The sequence below is a fragment of the Felis catus genome, chromosome C2, assembly GCF_018350175.1.
Source record: "Felis catus isolate Fca126 chromosome C2, F.catus_Fca126_mat1.0, whole genome shotgun sequence".
NCBI classification, from domain to species: Eukaryota; Metazoa; Chordata; class Mammalia; order Carnivora; family Felidae; genus Felis; species Felis catus.
In genome coordinates this window covers 66,923,596-66,935,912 of record NC_058376.1, presented here as the reverse complement: position 1 = coordinate 66,935,912, position 12,317 = coordinate 66,923,596, and the positions used below count along the sequence as shown (strand labels likewise).

At 33.2% G+C, this 12,317-nt stretch overlaps 1 protein-coding gene across 1 annotated transcript in view; it reads right to left on the bottom strand.

Moving 5' to 3' along the window:
- The window catches only part of STXBP5L (syntaxin binding protein 5L), a 386,205-nt gene that overhangs the window by 89,871 nt on the left and 284,017 nt on the right, over window positions 1–12,317 (bottom strand). The window contains 1 exon segment of the mRNA XM_045036998.1: window positions 10,556–10,627. Coding sequence (XP_044892933.1) covers window positions 10,556–10,627 — 72 coding nt within the window.

The window sequence follows — 12,317 nt, the reverse complement described above, 5'->3', positions numbered from 1 at the left end:
AATATAGACCTGAAAATCAGATATATAAAAAAAACCATTTGTTTAACCAAATCATACTATTTTTCAATTTATTCCTCTTATTATGTAGCTCTCTCCTTTTCTTTTATGTCCCTATTACAGTAGAGAACACCTCCTATTAACTAATCTTTTACACCTGTTCTGATTCCCATCCCTTCTCCCCTTCTTAAGGATTTTGCTCCTTTAGTTACCCCCTCTGTCCCTTATCACCAGTCTCTCTTTCTCTATGGATCACTCTCTGTTCGCATTAACTTTAAAATATGTTCTTTATCTAAAATGGAAAGACAAAAAATTCCTCCTCTTGACGCTTTATTCCAGTCAAGTTACTGACTTCTTTTTTCTACACTCCTTCATAACCAAACATCTTAAAAGAATTATCTACTTGTTCTGTTTCCTCATTTGCCACTCTTCTCTCTAATATAATTTTGGTTTCTCTCCCAATACTTTTCACAAACTACTTTTTAAAGAATCACTAACAACCTTCACAGAGCAAGACACACTAGTCACTTCTCTGAGCTTATTTTACTTAATCCTATCTTTAGCATTTGACATGGCTGATCGCTTCTTGAAACATTCCCCTTTATTTTGGCTTCTGCAACAGTCTCCTCATTTTTTCTCTTTTCTCTGGCAAGTCCTCTGGGCCAGCTGCTCCTCTTCTTTGAAAAGTAAATGTTGAAATTCCTAATGTCTCTATCCATAATCCTCCTCTTCCCTCCCTCTGTTTCCCCTTTCTCCCCTGTCTAGGTAATTTCACTTATTCCCATGTCATTACATATTATCTATATGCTAAAGACTCAACTAACAGCACTGATATTCAGATTTGTTTAGTTGTCCACGTGACATCTTCACTTGGATAAATGACAGACATACCAAATTCTAACATGTCTAAAACTGAAGTTTATTTTCCTTATTACCATGTCCTACTTCAACCCTACCACAATCAGTGACTCAAGCCTAAATCTGGAAAGAATTTTTGATTCCACTCTCTGATCTTCCACATTGAATATAATTAGTAGCTCTAATGTACTAATGATATTTGGACCTATCCTTTCTTCTACAATAACATTGTTAAAACCCTAGTCAAAGCCACCTTCAATTCTTGCGTGGAGTACACACTGGCCTCCTAACTGGTATAATGGCCATCTTTTCTTTTTCTTCTTCTTTTCTTTTCTTTTCTTTTCTTTTCTTTTCTTTTCTTTTCTTTGCTCTTCCCCCCCCCCCCATGATATTTTCTTCATGCAGCAGTGTGGATGGATGATATTTTTAAGACATAAAAGCATATCATTCTCCTTGAAATAAAATGGGATTTCTTATAATTGCCTCAGGACATGTATAATCTTATTCCTGCTCATCTAGACATCAAAATCTTAACTCATTTTCCCTCTCAGTCCTTTTCTATTGCACTCCCAGCCTCCTTGGCCTTCTTTTTATTTCTAGAAGATAGTTAAGTCCTTTACCTTTAGAACCTTCTTATAAGGCTATTCACTCTGCCTGGAATACACCATTTCCTGCCTCATGTGGCTAGTTTTTTCTTGAAAAAAAGCTTTATGAAGGTTTAATTTACATATTTATAAAGTATATGATTTGATAAATTTTGACATATGTATACACCTGTGAAACTATCTCCACGATCAAGATAATAAACATATCCCTCATGCACAAGAGTTTCTTTGTGTCTTTTTGTAACCCTCCTTCCAGCCCTTCCCATAAGTGCCCCTTCCTACCCCCAGGCAACCACTAATCTGCTTTCTGTCACTATGCATTAGTTTTCATTTCCTAGAATTTTATATGAATATACACCTTTTTTTTGCCTGGATTCTTTTATTCAGTGTAATTATTTTGAGATTCATTGATGTTGCAACATTTATCAATAGTGCATACCTAGGGGGGGAAAAAGAGAAGCATACCATAATAGACTCTTATCTATAAAGAACAAACTGAGAGTTGCTGGAGGGGAGGTGGGTGGGGGAATGGGTTAAGTGGGTGATGGCTATTAAGGAGGGCACTTGTGATGAGCACTGAGTGTTGTATGTAAATGATGAATCACTAAATTCTACTCCTGAAACTAATATTATACTATATGTTAACTAAAATTTAAATAAAAACTTGAAACATTAAAAAAAGGAAAAAAAGTGCTTACCTTTTTATTGCTTAGTAAACCACTGAGCAGATATAACAATTTGTTTATTGGAGAATTTAGTTGTTTCAGGTTTTGACTACTACAAATGTTTCAGTGTTTGATTGCTATGCATGTGTTTGTATTGATATAGGCTTTCTGCTTTCATTTGTCTAGTTTAAATAACGATATAAAATGACTAGATCATGTTATAAATGTATATTTAAATCTTTAATAACCTGCCAACTGATCATACCATTGTACATTCCTACCAGTAGGGTGGGAGAGTTCTGTTTCTTCCACATTCTTGCCAATACTTGGTGTGATCAACATTTTTGATTTTAGTCACTCTAACCGATGTACAATGATATGTCATTGTAGTTTTTTTTAATTAATTAATTTATTTTGAGAGAGACAGAGATATTGCAGGCTGGGGACCAGTAAAGAGAGAGGGAGAGAGAAAATCTGCGCTGCCAGTGCAGAGCCCCATGTGGAGCTAAAACTCACAAACCATAAGATCATGACCTGAGGCAAACTAAGAGTTGGACACATAACCAACTGAGCCACCAAGGCACCTCTCTCATTATAGTTTTAATTTGATTTTCCTAATGATGAATGTTGAGAATCTTTTCATATGCTTTTCTTTATTGTTTAATTCTTCAATTTATTGATTGATTGAATTATAATAAAGGACTATCATTATATTTCTGGAATATTCTCTATTTAATTATTTTTGATATTCAGCTGGATTTGATTTCCTAAAACTTTTCTTTTTTTGTGTATAATATTAGTTTCAGGAGTAAAATTTAGTGATTCATCACTTACATATAACACCCAGTGCTCATCGCAAGAGCCCTCCTTAATACTCATCACCCATTTAACCCATTCCCCTGCCTACCTCCCCTGCTGTAGTTCTCAGTTTGTTCTCTATAGCTAACAGTCTGTTTTCTGCTTTGCCCCTCTTTTTTCTTTTTCCCTCTATGTTCATCTGTTTGTTTTCTTAAATTCCATGTGAGTGAAATCATATGGTATTTTTCTTTCTCTGTCTTACTTTGCTTGGCGTAATACTCTCTAGCTCCATCCACATTTTTGCAAATGACAAGATTTCATTCTTTTCAATGGCTGAGTAATATTCCATTGTGTGTGTGTATGTATGTGTATATATGTATGTATGTGTGCAGATATATATATATATATATATACACATATAATGTATATGATGTGTGTGTATGTGTGTGTGTGTATATATATATACAACACATCTTCCTTATCCATTAATTAGTTGATCAACATTTGGGCTGTTTCCATCATTTGGCCATTGTCATAATCATTACAGTTTTGATTTGTATTTACCTGATGATGAGTGTTGTTGAGTGTTTTTCATCTGTTAGTCATCTGTATGTCTTTTTAGGAAAAATACCTATTCATGTCTTCTGACCATTTTTTAAATGGATTATTTTTTGGGTGCTGAGTTTGATAAGTTCTTTGTAGATTTTGGATACCAACCCTTTATCAGACATGTCATTTGCAAATATGTTCTCCCATTCCGAAGGTTGTTTCCTTCCCTGTTCATATGTTTATATGTTATCAGTATATCTTCCTTTGTGAACTACTTATTCAAATTTCTTGCCCATATTTTTATTGGGTTCTATGCTTTATTATAGTTTTTAGAATTTTAACAATCTATTCTACATACAAATCCCTTATAAGATATATGCTTTGTAAATATTTTCTCCTAGTCTGTGGCTCAACTTTTCATTCTCATAACATTATCTTTTGAAGAGCAGAAATTTTTATTTTTAAATTTTTTTTTTCAACGTTTTTTTATTTATTTTTGGGACAGAGAGAGACAGAGCATGAACGGGGGAGGGGCAGAGAGCGAGGGAGACACAGAATCGGAAACAGGCTCCAGGCTCCGAGCCATCAGCCCAGAGCCCGACGCGGGGCTCGAACTCACGGACCGCGAGATCGTGACCTGGCTGAAGTCTGACGCTTAACCGACTGCGCCACCCAGGCGCCCCCAGAAATTTTTATTTTTGAAGAAGTCCAGTGTAGTCATATGTTCTAATATGAAACATGTTATTTAAAAAACTTTTGCCTAACCCAGTATCATAAAAATCTCCTCTTTTCCTAGATTTATAAAAATTTTAGGTTTTATATTAAGGCTAATGATCTATTTATAAGTTAATTTTTTTAAAAAATTTGTTACAATGTATGGATCAAAGTTAACTTTTTTCAATTGTTTAAGTATCATTTGTAGGAAAAACAATCCTTTCTCTACTTAATTGCCTTTGCACCTCTGTCAAAAATTAGTTGTCCAAATATATTTGTGGGTGTATTTCTGAAGTCTCTATTAAGGTCCGTTGATCTATTTGTGTTTGGACTGACATTAAACTGTTCAATAACACTAATTTTTTAAAAAGTCTTTAAATCAGGTAGTGTTGATCTTCCAACATTTCTTTTTTTTTAAAAAAAAAAAAGCTCTTTTGGCTCTAAATCTTTTGCATTTCTGTGTGGACTCTAGAATCAGTTTGTCAGTTTCTATTAAAAGTCTGCTAGAGTTTTATTGGAATTGTATTGAATTATAAATCAATTTGGGGAGAAATGAGATCTTAACACTGAGTCTTGTGAAACATGAACATGGTGTAATTCTTCATTTTTGAAGGGTATTTTTTAACTTCTCTTAGCAATGTTTTCAGGTTTTCAATCTGGGTCTTTCACATCTGTTGTCTTATTTATGGCTGTTTCATATTTTTGATGCTATTATGAATGGTATTTTCAAATTTTAATTTCAGGTTGTTTGTTTTGGGTAGATAGAAATAAAATTGATTTCATACATTGACTTTGTGGCCTGTACTTTGTTAAACTCACTTATTAGTTCTAGTAGCTCTCTGTAGAATTTTTTAGATTTTTTTCTTTATGGATGATGATGTCATCTATGAAAAAAGATGATTTAACTTCTTTTCCAATTTAGATAACTTTTTTTCTTGCCTGACTACACTCATTAGAATCTCTAGTACAATGTTAACTAGAAGTGGGTGTGAATTCGAAGTTTTTTCTAGTCTGGCTGCTGGGAATAGGCACTGTTTCCTTTAATCCCTTCAGATGGTTCTTTATGTATTCCTAGTTAGTTTCATCATAGTATGTGTTGATCAGTACTTTGGTGAGGAGGAAACTATAGATCTCTGGGATCTTCTTTGTGAACTGCAGTTGCTGTGGTTTTCCTGGTTTCTCATCTCCATCTCATTAACTTAGGGAGTCAACTGGGTTTCTCTAGGGTTTCCCCTCCTCTTTTGCTGCAGTCTGCAAACTCTCAGGGCAGGAACGTGTGTGGTTATAGGGTTCACTTCTTTTGTTTCCCATTTTCAGAGATTACTGTATTTCATTGCCTGATGTCCTGCATCTTAAAAAAAGCCATAGTTTCATTTATTATATCTGTTTTTTTTGTTTGTTTATTTTAGGCAAGACATTAATCTGGTCTGTATCTTGGTCTGAAGTGTAAGTCCAAGGCATTGTCTGTTTCATTCTTATCTGACACAATTTCACTTAAATATTTCCTCCTCAGATAGGCCCTTCTCTCATAACACTCTCAAAAATAGGTCCACCTTTTCCCCCTTATCTCACTTTTCTCCTTGATGGCTTTGCTTTTTTCAATTATAATAGTACATCTATGGATTCTTTACATGTTTTACATATATGCATTCCTTACATGTTTTCTATTCTAAACTGAGGAGAGTCCATAATTATTTCATTCATCACTGTATATCTTGTGCTTAGAAAAATGTTTGACACAAAAGATGCTTAATATTTTTTTGAATAAATGACCTCTTCCCATTTATTATTTACCATGATTTTTGCTCATTTTTGTTCATTGAGGCATTCTTTCCTTTCTCATTCTTTGTTTTACTTTTCCATTTTTTATATTCTTAAGTTCATTTTTATTTTACATTCATGTGCCTCTCTTTGCTAGTTCTCTTTTATTCTTCTTTCAATTTTTCCTTATGCTTCTATTTGTGTTCCCAGGATCTGTTACCGTTCCCCACAATCTGAAAAAGCCATGCAGTGAGAGTGGGAAAATATCTATAGATAGACTTGAGACTTTTTAAAGGATCTTCCATTGCATTACAAGACGTTGATGCACAAGCAAGTTTGTCTGACAGTGTTCTACCTTAAGCCTATTCCTCAACTCCTTTGGTTTAAACAGCATACTATTATTTTCTAACTAGCAAAATTTCTGTCATTTTCACAAGTAGAAGGAGCACTAGTTGACGAGGCAGCTGACTGGATGTTAGTCATTCCATAGACCAGTTGTTACACTGGAAAAGATATTTAACCTCTCTGAGGCTTGGTTTCATCTTTTATTAAAATAATAATGTCTACTATTTATAGAGTACTTTTACAAACATTAACCAAGAAAAGTTCCATAAGTCTTTAAGGGAGTTAAGGGATTATAATTTTTACTTGATATTAGAGAAAAAAGAAACTCAGAGAAGTTAAATGACTAGCCACAGATTACTGATATAATGAGTACTTCTTAAGTAGAAAAAGTAGAACTTGATATAAACCTCTGACTGCTATGCCTGCTGCTCTTTGCAAATCATCTTATTGGTTCCACAAATCATAATCTGTCAAATACAAAGATTTCCTTTGAGCCATAGAGTTTTGTTATTCTATGATGTGAAAGATTTGCAGATGGAATAAAGATTTAGTAGGCAGTTCCTTGGAACCTAAACTATCTTACAAAATGATCAGTGAAAGAGCCCAGGAAAAGATTGGTATTTAAGTGTTTCTCCAGAAATGAAAGTATAAAGTTCAAAACAGAATGTGTGTCACTTTGAGATGTAATAAAATATAATATATAATCATGATATAATAAAACATAAAAGATAAAAACTGGATTTCAGAGAGCACCATGTCTAATCTCCTCAATTGTGAAAAATAATTTTAAATTGTTTTGTTTTTGAATATATTATTTCATTGATTGTGGGTAAAAACTGGGTAAAAAAGTGGTTTCTGATTATAGTATAATGGGATTGATTTCCAATGACCCTGAAACTTTGAGACACTTAGAGACACTGAATAATACAATGGAAAGCATATGAAGTCTGTTTTGCATCAGATAGGCCTAATTCCCACTCATTGTAACTTTGAGAAACTAATTTAATATCCTTTGTCTTCATTTCTTTTTCATCTATGGAGGAATCTACAGATAAATATCTATCTGCCATAAAGGGTTACAATGACCATTAAATAATATAACACTGAGTCAAACTGCTGAGCACAATCCCAGAATAGAATAGACACTCAGTGGAAGTGGATTAAGTTTCCCCAAGTAGGAACAATGCAGATATCCTTTCCTGAAAGCTAGGAAATAATTCATGAAAGGCCAAATAGTCTCTATTATAATAAAATGGAACTACAGAAACATAACCAGGTTTTATGATCCAATAAATTAAAAGCAAGTTTTCATAAAATTTATTTTTAAAAGCATATTCCAGGATATACCTTCAAGTCATTAATCAGTCCTGTATGATGTTGATTATCAAGAGAAGACTTTAAAGAAATTTGATTTCAAATTCCATGGCTTGTCTGAATTTCTAGGGAGCTCACTGGTGGAGACATGGAGGATCTCTTAATGGCCTCCTAAGGACTTGATTTTACTTCTGTCTTGACACTTCAGATCTTTGTTTAGAAAAAACTATTTGTTTTGCAAAATTCCAGTGAACCCAATAACTGCAGAAGCTATTTCTGTTCTCCCTTGTCAAATCTGAAAAATCCCTTGGCTGTTCATATGAGCAGAAAGAGCCTGCTGTCATGCTCTATCTTACTACCATCATCATTTAACTACTGAGCACATATTTGTGCTAGGTATAGAGGGTATAAAGAATTTTAGATATACTCTTCACATTCTTCCCATGCATTTGGAAAGGTAGAGCACATGCATAAAAATAAATAAAATACAAATGAATCTACACCAACTACCAACTGGTTCACGTTCTACCATGTCTACTATAGACACTGTAGGCATTTAAATGAATTGGCATAACAGGGCTCTGATGGCAGGAGGAAAAGTTTACAATAGGAAGTAAAATTTGAGCAGGGTGTGTTCAGAGGGGGGATAATATGCATAAATTATAAGGATAGCAAGATAAATACCCTTGGCTTAAGGGGAGTGTTTTTATAGAAGAGTAGTAGAAATTTCATTTGAAAATATAGATAGGAATTATATTTTAGAGTACCCTAAATGAAGATTTAAAATCTTTGCTTTTTAAATCTGAAGGCTGTATAAGAGTATTGAAGGCTCAGAATAAGTGAGCATGTCTCTGAACTTCATTAACTGTTATACTGTGGTTGATACTGTAGAATCATGATTAAGAGCCTTCTCCTGCTTCTTATCCTCAGCATAAAATTTCTCTTTTTACTATAAAAGCATTGCATTTTTATTATAGAAATGTCAGAAAATACATTAAAACTAAAAGAAGAGATGTGTAAAAGCCACAGTCTCATGTTTAGAAACTTTTTTGATCCATATAGATGGATACATTCTCTGTCTCTCTGTCTCTGTCTCTGTCTCTCTCTCTCTCTCTCTCTCTCTCTCTCTCTCTCTCTCACACACACACACACACACACACACACAGTCTTGGGGGAATCCAACCCTGAGAAGGCTAAACTGAGATTCAGAAGCTCCAGTATGTGTGTTAAACCACGTGGAGACTATTTACAGGAAAAGTTTTGGCTGAAACATTTTATGTGGAAGCGAGTGGGTGTGAAAGAATAGTATTAGGGTAGGAGTCAGCTAATTTTTTATATAAAGAGCAAGATAGTAGATATTTTGAATATCATGGGCCATATGTTTTCTGTTGCAACTGCTCAACTCTGCCATTGTAGTATGGATGCAGCCATAGATAATATGTAAATTATGCGTTTGACTGCATTCCAATAAAGCTTTATTTTGGGGAAATGAAATTTTACATAATTTTCAGGTGTCAAGAAATATCATAATACCTAATTGGTTTCTGTTTAAGGATCAGCAGAAGCCAACATAGATATCAGTGTTCTATCATAAGTCACCAGGAGAAAAGAGTGAAAAGCAACCAAAAAGGGGGTGTTCTACTAGAATAGAAAACTAGAGAATACCTATGATGAAAAATAAGTCACCCTATGGGCATTCCCAGAAAAATTTTAAGGATTTCACAGGAATTGGCATCCTTTAGCTAGGGGAAGACAATGTTTTAGGTTATTATTAATGATGTGATCCGATTAATCATCTACAAACTGGTGAGGCGAGGTCTGAAGAAATTCAAAATACAAACAATATGTGTGTGTATACATGTATATGCCTATTTTATACAAACATGAAGCCATCATATATATTGTTAAGCAACCTTCTTTTTTTTAATATGAAATTTATTGTCAAATTGGTTTCCATACAACACCCAGTACTCATCCCAACAGGTGCCCTCCTCAATACCCATCACCCCCCGCCCCCCATCAACCCTCAGTTTGTTCTCAGCTTTTAAGAGACTCTTATGGTTTGGCTCCTTCCCTTGCTAACTTTTTTTTTTTTTCCCTTTCCCTCCCCCATGGTCTTCTGTTAAGTTTCTCAGGATCCACATAAGAGTGAAAACATATTGTATCTGTCTTTCTCTGTATGACTTACTTCACGTAGCATAACACTCTCCAGTTCCTTCTTTTTTAACGTAACACTGATCAATATGTTGTAAACCTCTTCTTGTCGATGAATGTTAGCCCATAATATCACTAATAATATCTGCACCTCCAATCATGCCTTCATTCTCCATTCTTTCTGAACTAGTTTTTAGAATTGCTTACTCCATCATCTTCAAATTTGCATTTTCTACCATGGTAAATGTTAATATTATTGGATTTTTAGTTTGTGACCTTAATTTCCCAACTTCACAGTGTGTTTGTGTTTTCTATTTAAAAAAAAGCAACAGAAACTAGGAAAGTTAGCTAAGTCTAAGAAATCCAATTACTTAGGAAAATACTGTAGTCCTTGTTATAATACTTTTTAAAAATGAGCAATGGCATAAGGTTTTCCAAATAAGAAAGTATTCAATTATTATTGATACTGGCATTGTCAGGTTTACTATTTATAAGGGCACCATGGCTCTTCCTCCTCAAAACAAAAGACAGTGACTCTGGAACTAACAGAATATGGTCTGCATGGTTTGTAATAAACACTGAAACAATGGGTGTGAATAAATGGATAAATGATATTAGCTATTTGAAGTATTTATATAATTATTAAAATTATCAGGTTGCACTTCCATAACAAAACAAAAATTTGCATGCATGCTGAATGTGTTTTAAAAAACACATTACTAAGCACAGATGTATGGGTTTAAATCAGGCATTAAAACTTAGAAAAGCTATTTGCCTAACCTTTATAGAACTTACTCTGATAGGAAGTACGGATCCGTTTCGTTAAATCAGGATAAAAGTTAGACAGGCCACGCATGCAAAAGTTGTCTTTGGAACATGCCAGAACATCAGCATCAGCAGCAGGCAGGGGAAAGAGAGAAAAATAGTCTAAAGTGAAAGGAAGTGATTCATACCAGAATCTAGAACAGCCAAGATGAAGAAATTGCAGCAAGTTTAGGTAACCAAATTAGAAAGGAGATATTAAAAAAATAAATCAATTAGAAAGTAAGAGGTGATAGATGAATGATGACAGTGCTATAGTAATTTTATTTAATCAAATATAAGAGTAGATGTCATATTTGTCATATGATTTTTATGTAGTAAACGTATTTCACATGTAAATAATACTTATGTTACCTCATAAAAATCAAAATGGTTGTCTTCAATCCTTAGTATTAAAAAGACAGCTTAGGGATTTTAGTCTTTGGTATTTTATTTTTATAATATAAAATGAGTATTCATTGTAGTCATTTTATACACGAAATATGAACAAAGTTTATGACTTCATCACAGTTTTTCCAGATTTTAAAGTCATCAAAATTCTAAGCTCTAATCATAATTGAGTCTCAATAAATTTAAATTAAGTAACAGTTATATTGTTTGTCACAATATACACCTTGTCATACCATTGTATAAACTGAGTAAGTAACTTAGATACTGGCATAGGATCCAGTTTTTCAAATTCAATTTGTGCTTTCAGTATGCAAGTATTGCCTAATATTTTCCTACCCTAGAGTCCATAAACTTTAAAAAAAATCAATCTTCTCTTTCCCAATCATGAGGTAATCTTATGGAACATGCATGCACAATCTCTTATTCTGCCTTCCTTTCAAAAGCCAGAAAAGGTAGAGGCAGAACCTATACAATTTGAAATTTCCAGCATTCCTAAAATTATGCTAAAAGCTGAGATCACTAGCAGGAAACAAAGAGACTTCTATATTCTGAAGGAGAACTTTTGTGCTCCTGAAAAGGGTCTAAATTAGCAATGTGGAAAGGGAAAAAAGAAAAAAGGAAAAAAGAAAAAAGATTAACAAAGGGAAGAATTTCAGTATATCAAGTTAATTTTTCATTAGTCCAAAGGGAAACTTCTTTTATTATAACATTTGGATGTTAAATTTGGCACATTTGCTATTTAGTAAATAACACCTATCATAACGTTCTCTTTTTATTTTAAAATATTCTTTACATGAGTCTATTTAATAAACTAAACACATAATACTATAGATGTATTTCCATATGCAAATCTTTGAGCTCAACTGATTTTTTTTTTATCAACTAAATTATATCAGTGGACAGAAAATATGCAAAATTTTGTCAGTGTTTACAAAGCCAACTATTTGGATAAATACTGAAATTTCAGTAAACTTTGGATAATTTGGCATACCAAAATTTGGCATTATATAGAAAGTATTTCTGCTTATATATTAATTAACCTTATATATTTTTCCTTTATAGTTATACAAATTTATTGGTCCTGTCAAGCAAAATGTTATCTTTCATAGCATTTTAAAATGTTAATAATGTTTATTGCATTTGTGAAAATACCTCCAAGAAAATCACCCTCCAATAAAGAAAGGTGACAGCTAGAATATGGAGTTTAAACAATTAAAAGTAGTGAATATTTAAAATTATATTTTTGAATATTAGAAGAGATATTAGAAGAAAACTATCCTGTTAAAATACAACTATTGCAAATAATTTTTTCAACTACAGAGCCTGATTTTCACAGCAGTTTTAT